Raw genomic sequence first — 17,790 nt, 5'->3', positions numbered from 1 at the left:
ATGTTATTTACGAACGTCACATTGTGCCACCACTCTAGTTTCACATGTATAACTCGCATGTTAACCACTGAGAACTTGTGTATTAACGTAGTAGTAAAGTGCAGTTTAGTAAACATTAGGTTCATTATAGGCTTTGTTCTTTTCGGCCATTTGCATATTGAATCAATCATGAACACATCTGAAATGAAACATAAGATGACTCAACCTATTATACAGTATACTTGATGTGATTCATGGAAGAAGAAACGTTTTACCCTATTTAGATGTACAATAATGTTGTTTTCTATGTGATGTACATCCGTCAATCAAAATGCTTTGACACACGTGAGTCATTAAATATCTATCGATAAAACAAACTTTGATCTTTGGTCTCTGATTATAGAAGGTATCCACTATTTACTCTATTGCCACTTTTCTTTGTGATTTATCTACTGTTTTAATGCCCAAATTCTTGTTATATTGCATTTTTAATTATCTGTATAATGAGATTAAAGACTCTTAAATCTTTAATCTTTCTCGTGACAATCCAGGTTAACGACAAAGCAATTTTTAAATAAATATCTCACACAGTTTAAAAATAAAATACAATTGGAGATGCTAACATGGATTTCTTCATTAGTTTATTTCAATGTTATTTAATCTCTTTTCTTTCTCCTCTTTTTCAGATGTGCATCAATGGTGTTCTCCGGCTGTGTGGGTGATCGCTCGTCACCATGAAAGACTAGGAAGTGGGCTCTCCAAAGGGAAATGGCTTTTTTAGTAAAATCCTTGCCCTGCCCCACGGCGTACGACTCCAGCCGCCTCTGAAGGACCTGTAGCTTTTTATGGGATCCTCCTGGCTTTTGCACGCTTGAGGATTTAAACTTTTTTTTTCCCCCCCAAAAGGACGCTTTATAAAACCTCAGTCCAGGCACACCATCACCTTGCTCTGGTGGCAAAATGGCGAACAACTCGTACAGCGGGGTGAAGAACTCCATATTGGAGGCCAACCATGATGGAGAGTTTGGCTGTACACTCAAAGAACTTCGATCCCTTATGGAACTGAGGGGCGCAGAGGCGATCACCAAAATAGGGGAATCTTACGGGGACACTCAAGGACTTTGCAGTCGATTAAAAACATCACCTATAGAAGGTACAGTCACGCTTCATTGTCACTCTCGTTTGACCAAATGTAGGCTGTTTTCCCCAAAGTGATAGCAGAAGTTTGGCCTTGTGAACCCCGTAGGAAGGATGTCGTTATTCTTGCCAACCTCTCGGGAATACCTTGACACATTTTCTTGGAATACTAGTCTGCAAGACAGGTGTCCTGGCCTGCCGGCTCTGACCAGGGCCAGTCTTGCTCTATTTCAGGGACCGTGGACATGTCCTCCACACACACTTCCTCTCTCCCTTTTCACCTCTGTGTCTCATTTGCTGTGTGTGTGTGAGTGTGTGTGCATGTGTGTGTGCGTCAGACAGAGCAGCTGTCTCCCTGGGCACGGCACCAGGCTGCATGCAGGTCCGTGTTCCACATGTGCTGCACTCAGCAGCAGGCTTTAAGGCCGGGAAGTGTTTGTTGTGCAGAGAGTGAATAGCTCCTCTGTGCCGGTCACAAGTGTTGATCGCGCCGTGAACCAGTGATGCTGGCGTTTGGTCAAAAGACCGTTTACGAACCTGATCATAGTTGCGATGCAGCGTCGATGTTTGACACTATCTGTTCCACTCTTGAACTCCCTCGTTGGTCCCTCTATAGACAGTCGGCCTAATCGCTCGTATGACCTTGACTGAACTCTTATGGGAGGGGATTTTCAGTTTGATCCCAGATTAAAACGGCACCGCATATTCACTTGTGCAGCAACAGTCCTCTGTATGTAGCGTCTCGACGCAGGGACAACATTTTCTGGTGTTTTATCTTTAACAGGACTGACAGAATATATAATTTTTTTTGGTTATATTTAATGCATAACCTCTTATCTCTTTCAGTAATGCTATAAATTTAATTTAATGAAAAAAGATCACATTATTATCTACACCAGAAGCTGTTAAGTTTTTGTTCTCCTTATAAAAGGTTATTCACTTGCAAAATGTCATCGCTGAAACAACCAAACAGTCTTTTTTGGATTGACAAATAAGTGAGTGAGTGCTGTGCAGGCACGCCTCGGCTTCAGATGTTCTTCAGCCAGGTCTAAAGCTGGGCTCCGTCCCAGAACTCCACATAGCATAACTGCCACTGGTTGCAGACCGGACGATGCAGAGGAAGTGGCTGTAGCTAATAATGATTCCAGTATCTGGCTTGGAGGCTTGGACACTGGTTTATTTTGTCAATACAAAAATCTTAATATACAGAAAGTTACATTTTCAAAAATAACCAAAACATGAATGTAAAGTAGATCATATTTACTTATTAATTGAAAGTACAATCTTAACCCTTCTTTGGTGATTGACAATTGGCAAAATCTTAAGCTCAAATACAAGCGTTTCCAACTATACATCATATCATAATGAAAAAAGTAAAAATATATGGAATATAGTGGCAGCAGCACCTTGTAATTGAGCAGGAAAAAAAACATTTTGGAAAAATAAAAATCAGTTGTTTATGTCCACCGTATAGAACTAGCAGAAAATATTTTTTAATTGCTGTTTTATTGATTATTACTGCCTGGGAGTGCGTTTCATTTTACAAAAAGAACCCTTTTGGACTTTCTCAAAAGTAACATTGGCTTGTAACTCAAGTTAAATTAATAAATAAGCCTGTTAACCAGTAAAAATAAATGGAACACAACCTCAATATGTGAACATCTTGTTGCAGAGAAACCAGTCCAGGGTTTCTGCTAATTCATTTTAATGCAATTTTTTTAAGGTTTCTTGCAACAAATGTTGAGATCCAAATGTTGTGTGACAGTCGGTTATAAAAGGAAGCGTTGTTACTTTTATTTGCTTTACGCATTAATATCATGACTTGTCCATAACATTTTTACGCAATTGCTAAATTCAGTTGCAGTGGTAGAAATCCTTTTTTTCCAGTGAAAATTGTTCTGCTATTTGAAAATGATTTCTGCAAAAACACAAACCTCCATATGACAACCTTTTCAACCTAATTATGCTTACATTTACATCATATATAGCTCTGTAACTCTTTTTTCTCTCACTCTACTTTTAATTTCAGTTTTCACAGATCCTCCTCTGCAGCGAAGTAATCATTCCCTGATACCTCCACTGGTCTTTCATCCCCCTCTCCCTTCTGTTACTATAACTAGAAGTATATCAACCCATTTATAAATGTACTAGTCCTTTGACACAACATACTAATAAAGGTATCACCACAATGATACTGTATAGAATTACAAAGTTTGTATTTATTCAAATAAATAGTTTAATGTTTATCAGTATATTAAGAATGAAAATAAAAAAATAAAATGGTAAACTTTGTTTCCCTATAATCTTAAAAAAAAAAGGTAGACTGTCTGTGAAGTTGACAAGTTGGTGAAACAAAATACTAAGGGTGTTAATGTGGAACAAAGTTCAAACAACCCTGCAAGTTTGAAGATTATTAAGTGATCACAGAACTACATAATAATAACACTTTTGTAATAACACTTTTATAATAAACAATTAAAATAAAAGTATTCTTAGAGTCTTCCCTGCTTTAAAATTAATAAGTTTTAGAATAAATATGAACAAAAGAATCACATTCAGCAGAATCATATATTAGAACAACACAAATTATGTAAACAAATCCAATAAACTAGACTGAATCCGATTCTCAAAAGGTGCGCATGCATAGAATATATTAAACACAATTTTAATACAAGAAACAACTAATAATCACATTAGTGATAAAAGTGATTTAAAAGTAATTTAGTAAAGCGTTTAATGGTGTTATGAATAAAACTTGTTAAATGTGTTTTTGTGTCATCATTGATCGTCCTGAAGTTTGTGAAACTTGCATTTTAAGGAGCGTTCGCTCGCTGATGTCACACACACACACGAAACTCTGCACTGTTAGTCTTTATTAAATCACTATTAAACACAAACTCTGTATTTATTGTATGAGACAGATTCCAATGATGAAGTCAACATCAACATTAACAAGAACTTTTGTTATTGTTGACTTTTAAACCGTCGAGTGAAAGTTTCTCCTGTTTCTACAGAACAACAAACTTAACTGCTTAGTTTTGTATTAATATTTTTGTTGCGATGCTACTCGAGATGCCTAATATAGTAAGTGGTGTTAAATCCTGTCTAGCGATTTGTAGAAATTGCAGACTTCAGACGAGTATTTCAAACACTGATTTACATAACCACTTTTTTTCACAATCTGATTGAATTGATTGTTATCAAAGAATGAATCTGTTAATGTGATGCTAAAGATAGAGCTCCATTGAGACGTGCGTGCTCGTGCATCAAACATTTAATGAGAACTATTGCTGTGACGTGCACAGGATCGTCAAATCTAGCAGAAGAGAATCCATCTACTCTGTGTACAAATCATGGGTAATGTCAGTTCCCATATGCATCTTATTTATCCTCTTTCTATTACATTTCCATGCCTTTCCCTTAAATGATTCTAAAGACTCATCAGAAAAATGCTACTTGCAAGAGAAAAAGGGAAGCAGTGTTCAGACTTACTGCTTAAACATTAAATGCTGATGCCTACAATTAGAAAAGCTAATTTAATTTAAAAAACGGGTAATTAAAGCTTCGATAGATTAAGACGTCGGTGCAATACAATTTTTTTGGGGGTCATTATTAATGATAAGAGAAATGACTCATTATCAGATTGTAAACATGGCGACTGCTAATTTCCTCAGTACGTGGAGAGAAAAAAGCACTTGTATCTCCGACACGCGTCGATTGTGCCGAGTATAATGTGCCACTAAGCTGCTTTCTTTCACTGGTTTCTAGTAATCCCTGCTGGACTTAACTCGACTGTAGAGGAATAACTAGACCATTATGTGTAAATTCACGCATTATGATTTTCTGATAACTGGTCAGATTAGTAGTGTATTTACAAGCATGTCCCTTTCCTCCGTCAACACTGTATTTTAGGAAACTATTTTGGAATGAAAACTATATTATATTTACTGTTATTCTACTGTTTCCCACCTAAATTTTTAGCAGTTTTAATGTCAAAACACGGGTGTACACTACTAAATTGTTATTACAGTAGATATTTAACATTAATACAATTCTAAGAGTATATATTTGAGTTAAAAAAACAAGCCTTTTGAAATGATATAGGTTAAAATAGAAAGTTAAAATATTACATCAGAGCAGCTTGAAGTCATTTTTATAGTAACACAAAAGAGGCGTTAATATATTACTCATTTTACAACCAGTTGCCCAGACAAATTAACTTGTTAAGGTGTCCTGATTGACCAATAAACCGGCAGCATGTGACTGAAACGCTCAGTTCAGACAACTTGGCCACGAAACTAAGACATGCCTGAACGAACCAGTTAACCTGTTGAGAATCGTAGGACATAGACGACAGGTTGCTTTATTGTTCACTTTAGTTTTTGGCATATAAATCTGCATTAACATGGTGGTTTTGATAGCCCTGATTTAATTTAATATATGTCATAATGTGTTGAATTAATATTAAAGTGAAATCCTGTAACAAAAACACATTATATATACTATAATAATGTCCTATAATATTTGATGCCTAAATGTTCCATAGACATGCATGAGGCTAAATAAATGGCTACCTGTCCTCCTGTGTGGTTTTTAGGAAAGGCTGTTGAGAGCCAGAATACATGAGGTTAACATTAACCACTTGGTTTCGGTGCTTAAATTCAGCTGTGTTGTCAGCAACAATGGATAAAACCCCCATCGTTTTATATCACAATTTAAAAGCGATTTTCACAATTAGTTGGGTGTTTATTCCTGGTACTACTTGAGTCGATCCTCCTTTAATCCTCCAACTTCAAGTCGCTATATTCTGCGGTGCAGCAGTGTACCAGCATGCTTACAGTTGCAACAGCTACTTGTTCTTGTACAATAGGTTAATTGCTGACGATTTGATTAACTTATTGGTAAACACAACATGTAAAAATGTCATTGTTTACTCTTATTTGATCATAATCGATCTGTTTTTTTCCTTTGACTGTGACAAAGGGAAGCAAGCTCTGGTATAAAAGTGTATTTTATTGTACAGTCGTGAATTACTTCTTTGATTTAGGATGTTCTGTGCAGAGCAATGACAAGTTATCCTATAACACCAATTTAATTTGAGGAAAATTATGTTCAGGGTTTTTGAGACTAAATTATTGTTCCTTAAACCACCTTAATGTGCCACCAGTCGACCTTAACACTCATCCTGAGAGAAATAAAGCAGTGTGAACCAAACGGTTAGATTAACTTACATTTACAGACCTCTTTTTATTGTGCATTCCCTATAGTCCACCCTGTTTGTGATTTACCTCTGGATTATTCTCTCAGCGTAGTTTGTGAACCAGTTCATGAACGATATAAGAATTGTCCCTGACTTTTATATGACTCAAGTGTACATATGTAATGTTTGTGGAATATTAAAATACCGACAGAGGATAATTTGATCTGCACAAGAATAGTTTTGTTGTGCAAAATGATTATTTTGAAGGGATCAATATTCATTTCAAATGGGGCTGCTGCAATTATCTTGGTTTTTAAATGGAAATTCTGTTGACTGATCGATTTTAATTGATTTAACAAACACAAAAACGCTTCATAATTATTTTTTTTTTTTTTACTCCCGACTCTCGAGGCTATAATCCTTCCCCTCTCCTTTGCTCACAGAAAATGTTGTTAAGCATTATAATTCTACATTAGGATTTAAGACGGTAGGGATGTGAGAAAATATTGGTACACTTTAATATCATGATTTTTTTTTCATAATACTGTATTAATATTCAACGGCACATTTTACATTTAATGTTTATCATAGTTCTTCAATGGTTTCTATTTCCAAAAAGTGTGTGTAAAATAAAAAACAACAGTCCTCAGCAGCTAAAATAATTAAATCCTGTTAGATCCCAGCAGCTACTCAGTACGAGAGGATACAGTCTACAGATGCGACTTAGTCAAAAACCTGTAAAACTCCAGACCAAGTCGAGTACTAGGGCAATACTAATAATGTATCCATGTTCCTATATTATCGCAATATATCGTATTCTTCCCCTACATCGTGAAGATGTTAATTAATATTTTTATTGCAACAATAAATATAGTGAAATGAGGACTGGGTCCAGTTTAATGTTCAATAATTACCTGCTGGACCCTGGGTGCCCAAATGATGTGAAGGTCGGACTCTGGCCTATGATTGTTTCTCCATCCTGCCCATGACTATGAAGTGATGACCGCTCTTGTCACTTGTATTTACTGCACAGGCTCCCAAGTAAAGTGTGGCGTAAAATTGAACAGGATATGAGCTGTCAGCATGTTTTCATTAGCGGCAGAGAGAATCAAAGCAGATGCTGAGAGATGGTGTTGTGAACTGTGCGAGATCAACCCTGTAGCCTTTTCATTTATGCTCTGACGTTGAGTCACCGCTGCTCCTCTCACCTGTACCACTGCAGGTGAGAGTGTGCGGGAGGTCTCGACAGTCGCTAACAACTCGAGTGTTTCGTCTTTTCTAAATGTCAGCAGCCCTTTAGTTCTTCACTTCCAGTTACAAGACTGAACACCTACTTTCTTTTTTCAAGTTTGTTTTTTTACTTGAATAATATGTTGATGAAAAACTATCGTTGCTGCTAAGAGAAACATAAAAAGCAACAGAGGGATAATTTTAACTATTAAACCACTTGAGACGTTTTATTATTAGGACCATAGAAGGGCTAAAATACTTGACTTTTATTCAAGTAGTTCCATGATTAATAAAACAAAAAATAAAAAAACAAACGGGCGCACTTGAGTTGTTGATGTAGCATGTGATTCGGATAATTCTACTTCAAATAAAAGTAGTTACACAACTTAATCCCCTTCATGTCAACAAGTAATAGTACAGAACCTTTTACACGGGTCAGTCGTACCGTTACCCTTTTATGATTTTGAACACCCAAGTTTGTTTTGTGCTTTATTTTAGGTTAGTTAGTACTTGTGCTCGAGACGCTCCAGGCCACATGATTCATACAACTGGTAGTTTTACTGAAACTTTTTACTAGAACACACACAAGGCAGCATTGCTTTCATGGATTTGTTTCCCCGGTGTGCTTATTAATCATGTCTGCCACGATCTGTGAATCTGAATAATCATTTTAATGAAATACGGAATTGAGAAAATGGTAATATAAGGAGATGCTAGTTATATTATAATGAAACCACGAGAGTTGGCAAAATATTGTGGCAAGGAAACGGAATATACAAATGTTTTGACTAACAATGCATCAAAACTTTGTGAGGGCATGTGGAACAACTGTCAATTTGACAGCTGTGGTGCTTCTGTAATGCTCTGTGGATCATCACCGCTTAAGGTGATATTGTGAAGGTCTTGTGTGGTTATGCTTGAATTTTTCTGCATTATATTAAGCTGCACCTTTATCCTAAGTGACTTAGAGGTGTGTCAGAGTAATCCAGAGTCAATTTAACAATGAGTTATATGGACTTATAAGGTTTTATACAGTAGCAGTAAAATGTCTCCGATTTGATTTCATATCGTTGTGTCATTTGGATACTTGTTTTGGAATGTTTGTCATCAATCGCATCGCTTGACCTTTGTCAAGTTCCTTACAATTGGATCGCAGTAGATTATAATCTTTTTCACTGAAATACTGCATATTGTCATTCTATGCTTTTCATCACACCATACCTGTTATTTAGCTGCCGCGTTAAATAAGAATACATCATTAAGCATTTTGTTTTCACAATTAATGGGATGTCTGTTTGAATGTCCAAATAGCTGGTAGCTGGATGGCTTTGAGAAAAGATGGCTGATGTGTGTTGACGGCGCTATTATATTATTGAGTTCAGGGCTCTAAAATGTAAATGAGTTCATGAAGTTTGGATAACAATATTTTCTTCTCCTCCTCCTCCGCAGGTCTAAGCGGGCAGCCAGCAGACATTGAGAAGCGGAAAACTGTTTTTGGACAGAACTTTATACCACCCAAAAAGCCCAAAACTTTCTTACAGTTAGTGTGGGAGGCCCTGCAGGATGTCACACTAATCATCCTAGAGGTGGCAGCCATAGTTTCACTAGGCCTTTCTTTTTATAAACCTCCAGAGGGCGAAAGAGATCGTAAGTATTGTCTTTAACTTTTGTTGTTATTTGCAATGAAACATGCTTCTCTGTGTTTGTTACTGCGTTCGCTGTTTATTGAATGGTGATTCATTTTGTTTCCAAAGAGATGAGATAGGTGTTTGACTCCTTTGATGATTTGATAGTTAATAAACCCACAGTAATAAAAAGACAACAATCACTTTTCATAATTATTTAATAACTAAATGTTGCTCATTCCCAATAGTTCTTTTGAGCTTTAAAACCTCTGCCCAATGATGGCTTAGCATTGTGAACATTGTATTTAGTAATTTATTTACTATTGCATTTTTATGAACTCATTTCAAACCAAGTCTTTATAAACTAGTCATTTTTGTGATTCTTAAAAACGTCTTAATAGAGAGACTTAAATTATAGTTGAATCTTTAAAGTCACTCTACTGAATTATATCTGATAACCTGTATTTTTTCTTACCAACATATATCTTTATATGTATTAGTGGTGTTAGATATTGATATATTGCGATGTTCTTTTTAATGATACTGTATCACCTTATTTATATGGTTTATTGTTCAATAATGTGTGAGGAAAATATATATGTTTTTATTTATTTACCATCCCCTTGCAAATACTAATGAAACCAGTTAAAAATGTGTCAAGAGTCATGTGGTCTGTAAATTAAAGAAAGTACTCTGGGAAAATATTACTAATTTATCCCACAGTATTGCAATATATTTTATTGTTGCCACTGTATCGTGCTACGTGTCGTATCACCAGTTTCTTGCACACCCCTATAATAATATGTATATATAGTTATATTATATAAAGGAAACCTATTGATTACATTTAAAATGCCATGTGCTGTGTTTGTTCCTGCACAGACTGTGGAAAGGCAGCTGGCGGTGCTGAGGATGAAACTGAGTCAGATACTGGCTGGATTGAAGGTGCTGCCATTCTTCTGTCAGTTATCTGTGTGGTGCTGGTGACAGCGTTCAACGACTGGAGTAAAGAAAAGCAGTTCAGAGGCCTCCAGAGCCGCATAGAGCAGGAACAGAAGTTTACTGTCGTCCGCGGCGGCCAAGTTATCCAAATACCTGTGGCTGAGATTGTGACCGGAGACATTGCACAAATAAAATATGGTAACATCTCTTAAGTCTTTTCATTGTTTTTAAGCAATTATTAGGTTACTTACATTGATTTATTTTCTATTCCCAGGTGACCTTCTTCCTGCCGACGGAGTTCTCATCCAAAGCAATGATTTAAAGATTGACGAAAGCTCGCTCACCGGAGAGTCTGACCTTGTCAAGAAAACGCAACAAAAAGATCCAATGCTTCTTTCAGGTGACCAAGTTTACATTAACATCTTTATCTTTGCCAACAGGTTTCATCATAAGGATTAGTTTGCATCAGAAACCTCTATTAATTGATAACCTGAAGATAAAACAACTTGTAGATTCACCTTTTCTCTTACAATGTCTGATATATTTACTATTAGTAACTAATACCTCCGCAAAATCAATGAGATGAAAAACAAAAAAAAATATTTTTAATATTAAATACATTTTATTTTGACTTTGAAAGGAATCAAATGGAATAAATATACTAGAATACAAAATCCAACATAGTTCTTTTGAGTCTTTTAATACAATTGTACTGAAAAACAACATAACTACAAATAAATAACAACAACAACAAACAACTTATTTTAGTATTATTTTTTTCACTATTTTTTCCCAAAGATATGGGAGCCACATCAAGGGAATGAAAGGGCCCTATGTTGTTGGCTGATCCAACAAACTAAACCTTATCTTGTCTATGAATATGTGCATATTAATAATGTATTGTAAAACACTTTTCCTCTATGATCATGGTCTTATTACAGGTCATTTTTACAAATGTACGGCATCAATAATTTGTCAGCTGTGGGGCAGGATGCAGATCACATTAGCAGACCACTAAAAGCCCGGCAGCTGTTAGTTGTGTGTTATGTTTTGGCTTTTTCAATTACATTTTAAACTCAAACAGGGTTAAACAATTAAATCGCCTGTGGAATTTCTTACAGCGAAAACCAACACAAATTAATCACAGACCACTGGTTTCAGTTTATTCCCCGTTCAATACTTGTTATTTTATTTTCTAGCACTGATGTAGTATAGCAGGAAAATAGCAATCAATATCAACCTCTGCAGCCTCTCGGTTCTCATTTATTCAACCTTTTGATGCTGATTAAAGGTTTGTTGGGTATTTGAATGGGCACCCGAGAACCATTCTTCTCCCTCACCTGCTGGTGCATTTCTCTTTTATCTGAGCCTACGACACTTTCATGCCGTTCACTCGAATTAGCTAAAAGCATATTTCTCACAATAAATTCCTCCTTTTTAACTGACTCTGGTTTCCTTCTCATGTGTTCAGGCACTCATGTCATGGAAGGCTCAGGGAAAATGCTGGTCACGGCTGTAGGCGTCAACTCTCAAACTGGAATCATTTTCACTTTACTTGGGAGTCACGAGGACGACGACGAAGATGAAGAAGAAAAGAAGAAGGAAAAGGAGGAGAAGAAGAAACAAAGAAAAAGTAGGTGTCCTCTTGATAGTCATGGTTAAGGTTGTGGAGGCAACTGAAGCATACAAAGTGCATCGAGTATTTTTTTCACTCTCCCTCCTCAGTGCTGCAGATTAATTAACCTGAGTTTTCATCTTAATTAATGTAGCTGAGAAATGAAAAGCTTCAGCCATTCAGCTTCACATGTATCTCATTCTGTTTATTTTTTGGATCACAGACAAAAAGCAGGACGGGTCAGTGGAGAATCGAAAGAAAGGTGAGCATTTTCCCCAAAAAATTTCAATTTATTGAGTGTCAATTTTTGTTTGTTTGACGACACCAGGAATGCGACCCAATTTCTACTGATAGAAAGCGGGTCATATGAGTTTATTTAGATTTTATGGTCCATTCCTTTGAGTTCAGAAAGCAGAATAACAATTTACATTTATAAAATAATTGATAACTTCGCATCCCTGAGTTGCATAAGTAAACAACAATTGAATTATCAAAATATATAAATGTTTTAAGCTGATGTGCTAGTTCCTACTCTTATATTGCCTCATGCATGGTACAGAATGCGACTCGCACACAACACACAATCCAAAATTGAATTACTTTCCAACTCAATAATCACAACAACTCTGCTCACTCTCTGTGAACCCAAAAATGCAGATGTTATTTCTCAGCCTCATTATGCAAGAATATGCCAAACATGGTTGGGAAATTTGTCTTCTGCTTTCTGAAACTTATAAAAAAAGAATTATCTGGGGTGAATGAATTGAGCAAGTTTACGCTCTTCACGCAGAAGAATCTGGTCTGTGTTTGAGTGGCTGAAGAACTACTGGGGTCTGTTGTAAAGATGATTATATTACAACAAACACCAAGTTATTTGCTTTCATATGGCCTTTGAACTTTCAAGATGGAGTCAACCTTCAGTCGGATCCTGTCTTCAATGGAAGGGTTGTCAATCATTTGTTAAAAAGGATTACACTTTATTTTGAAAACTCTTTATATTTCCAAAAACTTAGCTGCACATCCTCAAGATATAAATACCTTGTACTGTCAAGAAATAACATCCGTGGACCAAAATAACATTATGATCCTAGTCCAAAAAAGGACTTTGTGTTTTATTAAATGCTCAAAAAAGTAGTCCTCGCTTGCGGTCTGTACTCTGGTTCTGTTCATAGCCACATCTTCTTGCAAAAGAAGCGAGAGCTCTCAGCCCACGTTCCACAAATGTCACTCCGTCTTACATACTCTCCGAGTGCAAAGGAAAAGTGAAGTTTGGTATTTGGCGTGACCCAATAACAGGCATCACTCGGCACTGTCTGTTCCGACTTCTCCATTGTTGCCGGCACTCATGCAAACTCCCCGTTCCTCGTCAGGGAAATTTAAGCAGCAGGTGCCGCTGAATCCAGTTATGGCGATTAGTGGTGAAGGGATTAAATCCATGCAACAATGCTGGGGACAGAACATCTGCTTTCCCACCCATCACTATTTTCCCTGACTCCAGTGCTGGCCCCAACACTTTTTTCATTGCTTCTATCCCAACATGAACCGTCCGGAGATAAGCTGCTAAAAGTATCTATTTGTGGTGTTTCGAACTGCCAACCTGACCGATGACACTGGACTGCTCAGGTTTGAGCGGCTGGGGGGGGGGAAGTTATTATCTGCGGGGTTCGAGTCTGTGACTGTTGTGCGAGTCCCTGGTGCACAGATTCCCTCTGTCTGCCAGGAATCAACAATAATCCCTTAGACTGAGATTACACAGACTATGTAAGTGCAGAACAAGCCGCAGTCTGCCTAGCTGTAGTAGCCCCCCCCCCCCCCCCCTCCATGTTCCAGATACAACATGATGATGTGACTCTGACTGTATGTACAGGGTTTGTTGTGTTTGGAACAGTCCGACACTTTTCTCCGTCGTCTCCATCTCCGAACATATGAGACGATGTAATGATTGATGCAGGCATAGTCGGCCATCTGTTCTCCAGCTTTGCACTTTTGCGTCGCCAAGAATACCTGCTTGATAGACTTGTGCGATGTTCGTGGAAAAATAATTATGGAGCCCTGGAAGAAAGTGATGGATTCAAATTTCTTTTTAAGCATCCCTAGTCACACAGAGTTCACGGATTAGACAGTAAATAAAGCAACTCGTCTTTCTTAGCGAGGTAGCAATGTGATAATGATGGGTAATAAAAATGTAATTTGATACAATTGGAACCTTTTTTTTCTTTCTACTCTCTTCTATTGCATTTGTCAGGCACATTTCTGAAATGCAGCTTTTCAATTGAGCAGAAAACTAGTTGAAAGAATATTATTCTGACGCAAATTTAAATATTTATAGGTAAAAGACAGACCAAAAAATAACATTTTATATAAAAGAAAAATATACAAATAAATCGGTGAAGACTTTATCAATATTTCATTTTGATAAGGTTTCCTTTTTTTCATTGAATTATTAAATTGTTCTGCATTTCTGTCTGTCTGGAAGCAAAGTAAAAAAGAAATTCATTAACATGGTTTCTAACTACTGCTCCCTTCAGAAATGGCACAAAAAAAAAACACCAAAAAACTAAACATGTAAAATAATAAAACATTTACCATGACAACATGTTGATTATGTTTACTTAACATTGTTTTACTAGTTACTAGATACATTCTTTTTTGTTTTGACAGATTCATTCAATTTAATTAAGTTTTGTATGGATTTCAATAAAGTAATGGCGAGTTTGCCATTGCCAGAGGCATGCGCTGTCTCAGTGCTTTTAAAGTTGTCATATTTATATTTGTTATTTTTCAACATCAACAAATGTTATTAAATATGTTCTGTCCACTGATTTTCATGATGCCAGGGTTTATATAAGACAGACCTAAGCAATGGAAACTCGATCCACAACAATATGAGGGTCTGCAGGGTGTAACAGTCGTGCTCAGATCTGTCAGGTAGGAATTTAAGAACTGGGAACCATCTACCTGACACTAGGATTCAATGTTCTCCAAGATACTTCGCTTGGGGGAGGAAAACAGTTTGGTATACAGAGTGTGGGATCATGTATTCTAGGTTGTGTCACCGGGGACTTGACAATACTGGTAGTTGAATAAAAAAAACAAGTGATATCTCCAAGAGCAACACATGAATGACCCCATCATAACAATTCACATCAGTTGTTATTCATTTCTTATTCAGAATGTGTGTTTGTGTCGGTTGCAGCTAAAGCACAGGACGGTGCTGCGATGGAAATGCAGCCTCTTAACAGCGACGAAGGTGCAGATGCTGAAGAGAAAAAGAAAGCCAGCCTGCCAAAGAAGGAGAAATCTGTTCTTCAGGGCAAACTCACCAAACTCGCTGTTCAGATTGGCAAAGCAGGTGAGACACATACATTGTCTTTTCTATGGAAAGTTCAGTTCCAGCAGAACATTGAATTTAACATTTTAGATTTTTTTTATCATCAATTATTGTTTTAAATAATTAAATTCAATGATTTATGTATTGATAGATGGAATTGGTTTTTAATAAAACCAAGTGCGTGATTTTATAACATTGTTTGATATTGTAATTGAATAATGATTTAAGAACATTGGTATAATAGAATGCTGGTATAAAATTGGTAAAAACATTTTTATATTAAATTTGGAAGGCTTTGTTTAAAAAGTAGTATTTATTTATTTTTGAATTATTGGAATTAGAATATCCAACTCTATTCTTTCTTTCTTCTTCATTTCCAAAATGTTAAAAACTATAATTATTAGAATAAAACCAATTCAACGTTTGAAAAAATAGAAGAAAAAATAAATCATAATTAAATATAAATTAATTCACCTTTCAAAATAGAAATTGGTGAATTAAATTATTCAAAACATAATTAAATGCTTAAAAAAAATCCAACAACATTTAATTAGAAAACTCAAAGTTTATACATTGGAAATGTTAAATTCAACCGATCAACATCCTGATTGCTCTGATATACTTATTTTCTGACGACGCCAAGTTAAGTCTCTGCTGTTCCTCCTAGGATTGGTGATGTCTGCCATCACCGTCATCATCCTGGTGGTTCTGTTCGTCGTCGACACGTTTTGGATCCAGAACCTGCCGTGGATCAAGGATTGCACACCCATCTATATTCAGTTCTTTGTGAAGTTCTTTATCATCGGTGTCACAGTTCTGGTGGTAGCAGTCCCTGAGGGCCTCCCGCTCGCCGTCACCATCTCCTTGGCTTACTCTGTGAAGGTAGAGACCTCTTTCTGGCACGTTGCGTGTTCCATTTAAACTCTGCAAGCTTTGAGGCAAAAAAAGACATTTCCCAGAGGGTTTTCTTCACAAAAGGTAAAAATATATGTGTGTAGCTTTCATAGTTGTTAGCGAGGACAGCTCAACGTTGTCAGGTTACTAGTCCGTGTGTGTCCTGGGGACGTTGACCATTTAATGTCCGAAATGTCCTGCAAGTAAAATAGGTCTCGTCCCAAAGTAGCAGCTTTGGGAAATATTTTTGGATGCAAGTAAAAAAAGAGAGCTGGTTTATGAGACCAACACCAGCTGCCGCACATCAAATACACACGTGTGCACACCAAATACACAATATTGCCTTTTTATGACTTAATTACGTTACAATTTTATTTAGAAATGCAATTGTGTTTTAATGAGACATCGACTCCAGTTGAAAATGTATTTTAATTAAGTGATAATGACAATATAAGTTATAAAATAATTTATTTAATAAATTACATAATAATTTAAAATTACTTTAAGGAGAATTTTTATATAGAATATTGTGATTGTTAATGGTTGAGACAATTCGACGACCACTCTGACAAAACTATGAATAAATATAATATGCTGGAAAGAGAATGGCTCGCTGTGTTCTGGTTTATTATAGAACTAGCGATTTTACTTAATTAAATAATTGATAATAAAAAAACGATTCATAAATATATATTTTATTTAATTATTTAATGTTGTTAGATCAGTTATTATAATGCTGACTTAACTGAAGATTCTAAAAAATTTATATTTCTCAATCTAAAAAAGGAAAGACAAAGTGAAATTTTCTGTGGTTGATCTCACACTTGACTGTACAAGAATTCAACATACATGGGCCAGTATTATGATGGGGCTTCTTCATAACGTATTTTTGCTTCCACAGAAAATGATGAAAGACAACAACCTGGTCCGGCACTTGGACGCCTGCGAGACAATGGGCAACGCGACAGCCATTTGCTCGGACAAGACCGGGACACTTACGATGAATCGCATGACTGTGGTTCAGGCATTTCTGGCTGACAAACACTACAGGAAAGTCCCTGAACCAGAGATTCTTCCTGCATCCATCTTAGACATCCTCATCCTGGGAATCGCTGTCAACTGCGCCTACACGACTAAGATCATGGTAGGTCGTCTGGTTTTATGCTTTCTGAGCGACTGTGCAGAAATCTATTGTATAAGAATTGTTTTTAAATAAATTGTACACGTTGTGAAATTTAAACTAAAACTTTAATTTGTGATGTGAATAATTATTTTAGCAGTAAAGAATACCTCAAAGTTTCAGAGCCTGATGTTATAACATAACCAGTGGATTTCCAGTCCTAAATTTAGCCTCAATATAGGTTTAAGGATGTTTAGTAGACCATATTTTCTAGGGTTGGGAGAAAAAAAAAAAATATATATATATTTATCATATTTCTTTATGGTTCATATTCCCATATGGTATAAAATAATTTGATCTATTAACATTTACTTATTTATAATCCTTCACTTGCATATTGAAAATTAAGATGCAAATATAAACGTTTGTTAATTTAAGTGTTGCGATTAAACTTCTTGCCGCTTGTTGGCAGCAGTTATTTCATCCCCGCACTTGCTAATGGATACAGTTTAGAAAAAAAAATAAACATGAGTTCTACATTCAATATCTCTTAATTAAAATGTCTATTTTTCCCCGTCTCCCTCTCAAATACACCATATATATATCTCTCTCATTTAGTCAGTACCTTAATAAGAATTCAGAGGTAACAGTGACTTATAAATGATGTCATAACTGCACTTTTATTCTTTTTTTCTAATTCCTGATTTGCTGTGCTTC

At 36.2% G+C, this 17,790-nt stretch overlaps 1 protein-coding gene across 4 annotated transcripts in view; it reads left to right on the top strand.

Annotated features, from left to right (window-relative positions):
* Positions 1-17,790, top strand: part of atp2b1a (ATPase plasma membrane Ca2+ transporting 1a) — a 150,852-nt gene that overhangs the window by 120,843 nt on the left and 12,219 nt on the right. For 3 of the 4 annotated variants that reach the window (XM_087787266.1, XM_087787264.1, XM_087787267.1), the window contains exons 2-10: positions 666-1,132; positions 8,996-9,193; positions 10,054-10,311; positions 10,388-10,513; positions 11,585-11,746; positions 11,952-11,990; positions 14,925-15,080; positions 15,727-15,941; positions 16,855-17,097. In XM_087787266.1, coding sequence (XP_087643392.1) covers positions 940-1,132; positions 8,996-9,193; positions 10,054-10,311; positions 10,388-10,513; positions 11,585-11,746; positions 11,952-11,990; positions 14,925-15,080; positions 15,727-15,941; positions 16,855-17,097 — 1,590 coding nt within the window. In that variant the 5' untranslated portion in view covers positions 666-939. The remainder of the gene's footprint in view (positions 1-665; positions 1,133-8,995; positions 9,194-10,053; positions 10,312-10,387; positions 10,514-11,584; positions 11,747-11,951; positions 11,991-14,924; positions 15,081-15,726; positions 15,942-16,854; positions 17,098-17,790) is intronic. The other variant, XM_087787265.1, reaches the window with a different exon arrangement.

Source organism: Callionymus lyra, chromosome 3 (assembly GCF_982586985.1).
Source record: "Callionymus lyra chromosome 3, fCalLyr1.hap1.1, whole genome shotgun sequence".
Taxonomy (NCBI): Eukaryota; Metazoa; Chordata; class Actinopteri; order Syngnathiformes; family Callionymidae; genus Callionymus; species Callionymus lyra.
Note: the sequence above shows the minus strand (reverse complement) of the source record. Positions and strands in the feature narration are given on the sequence as shown.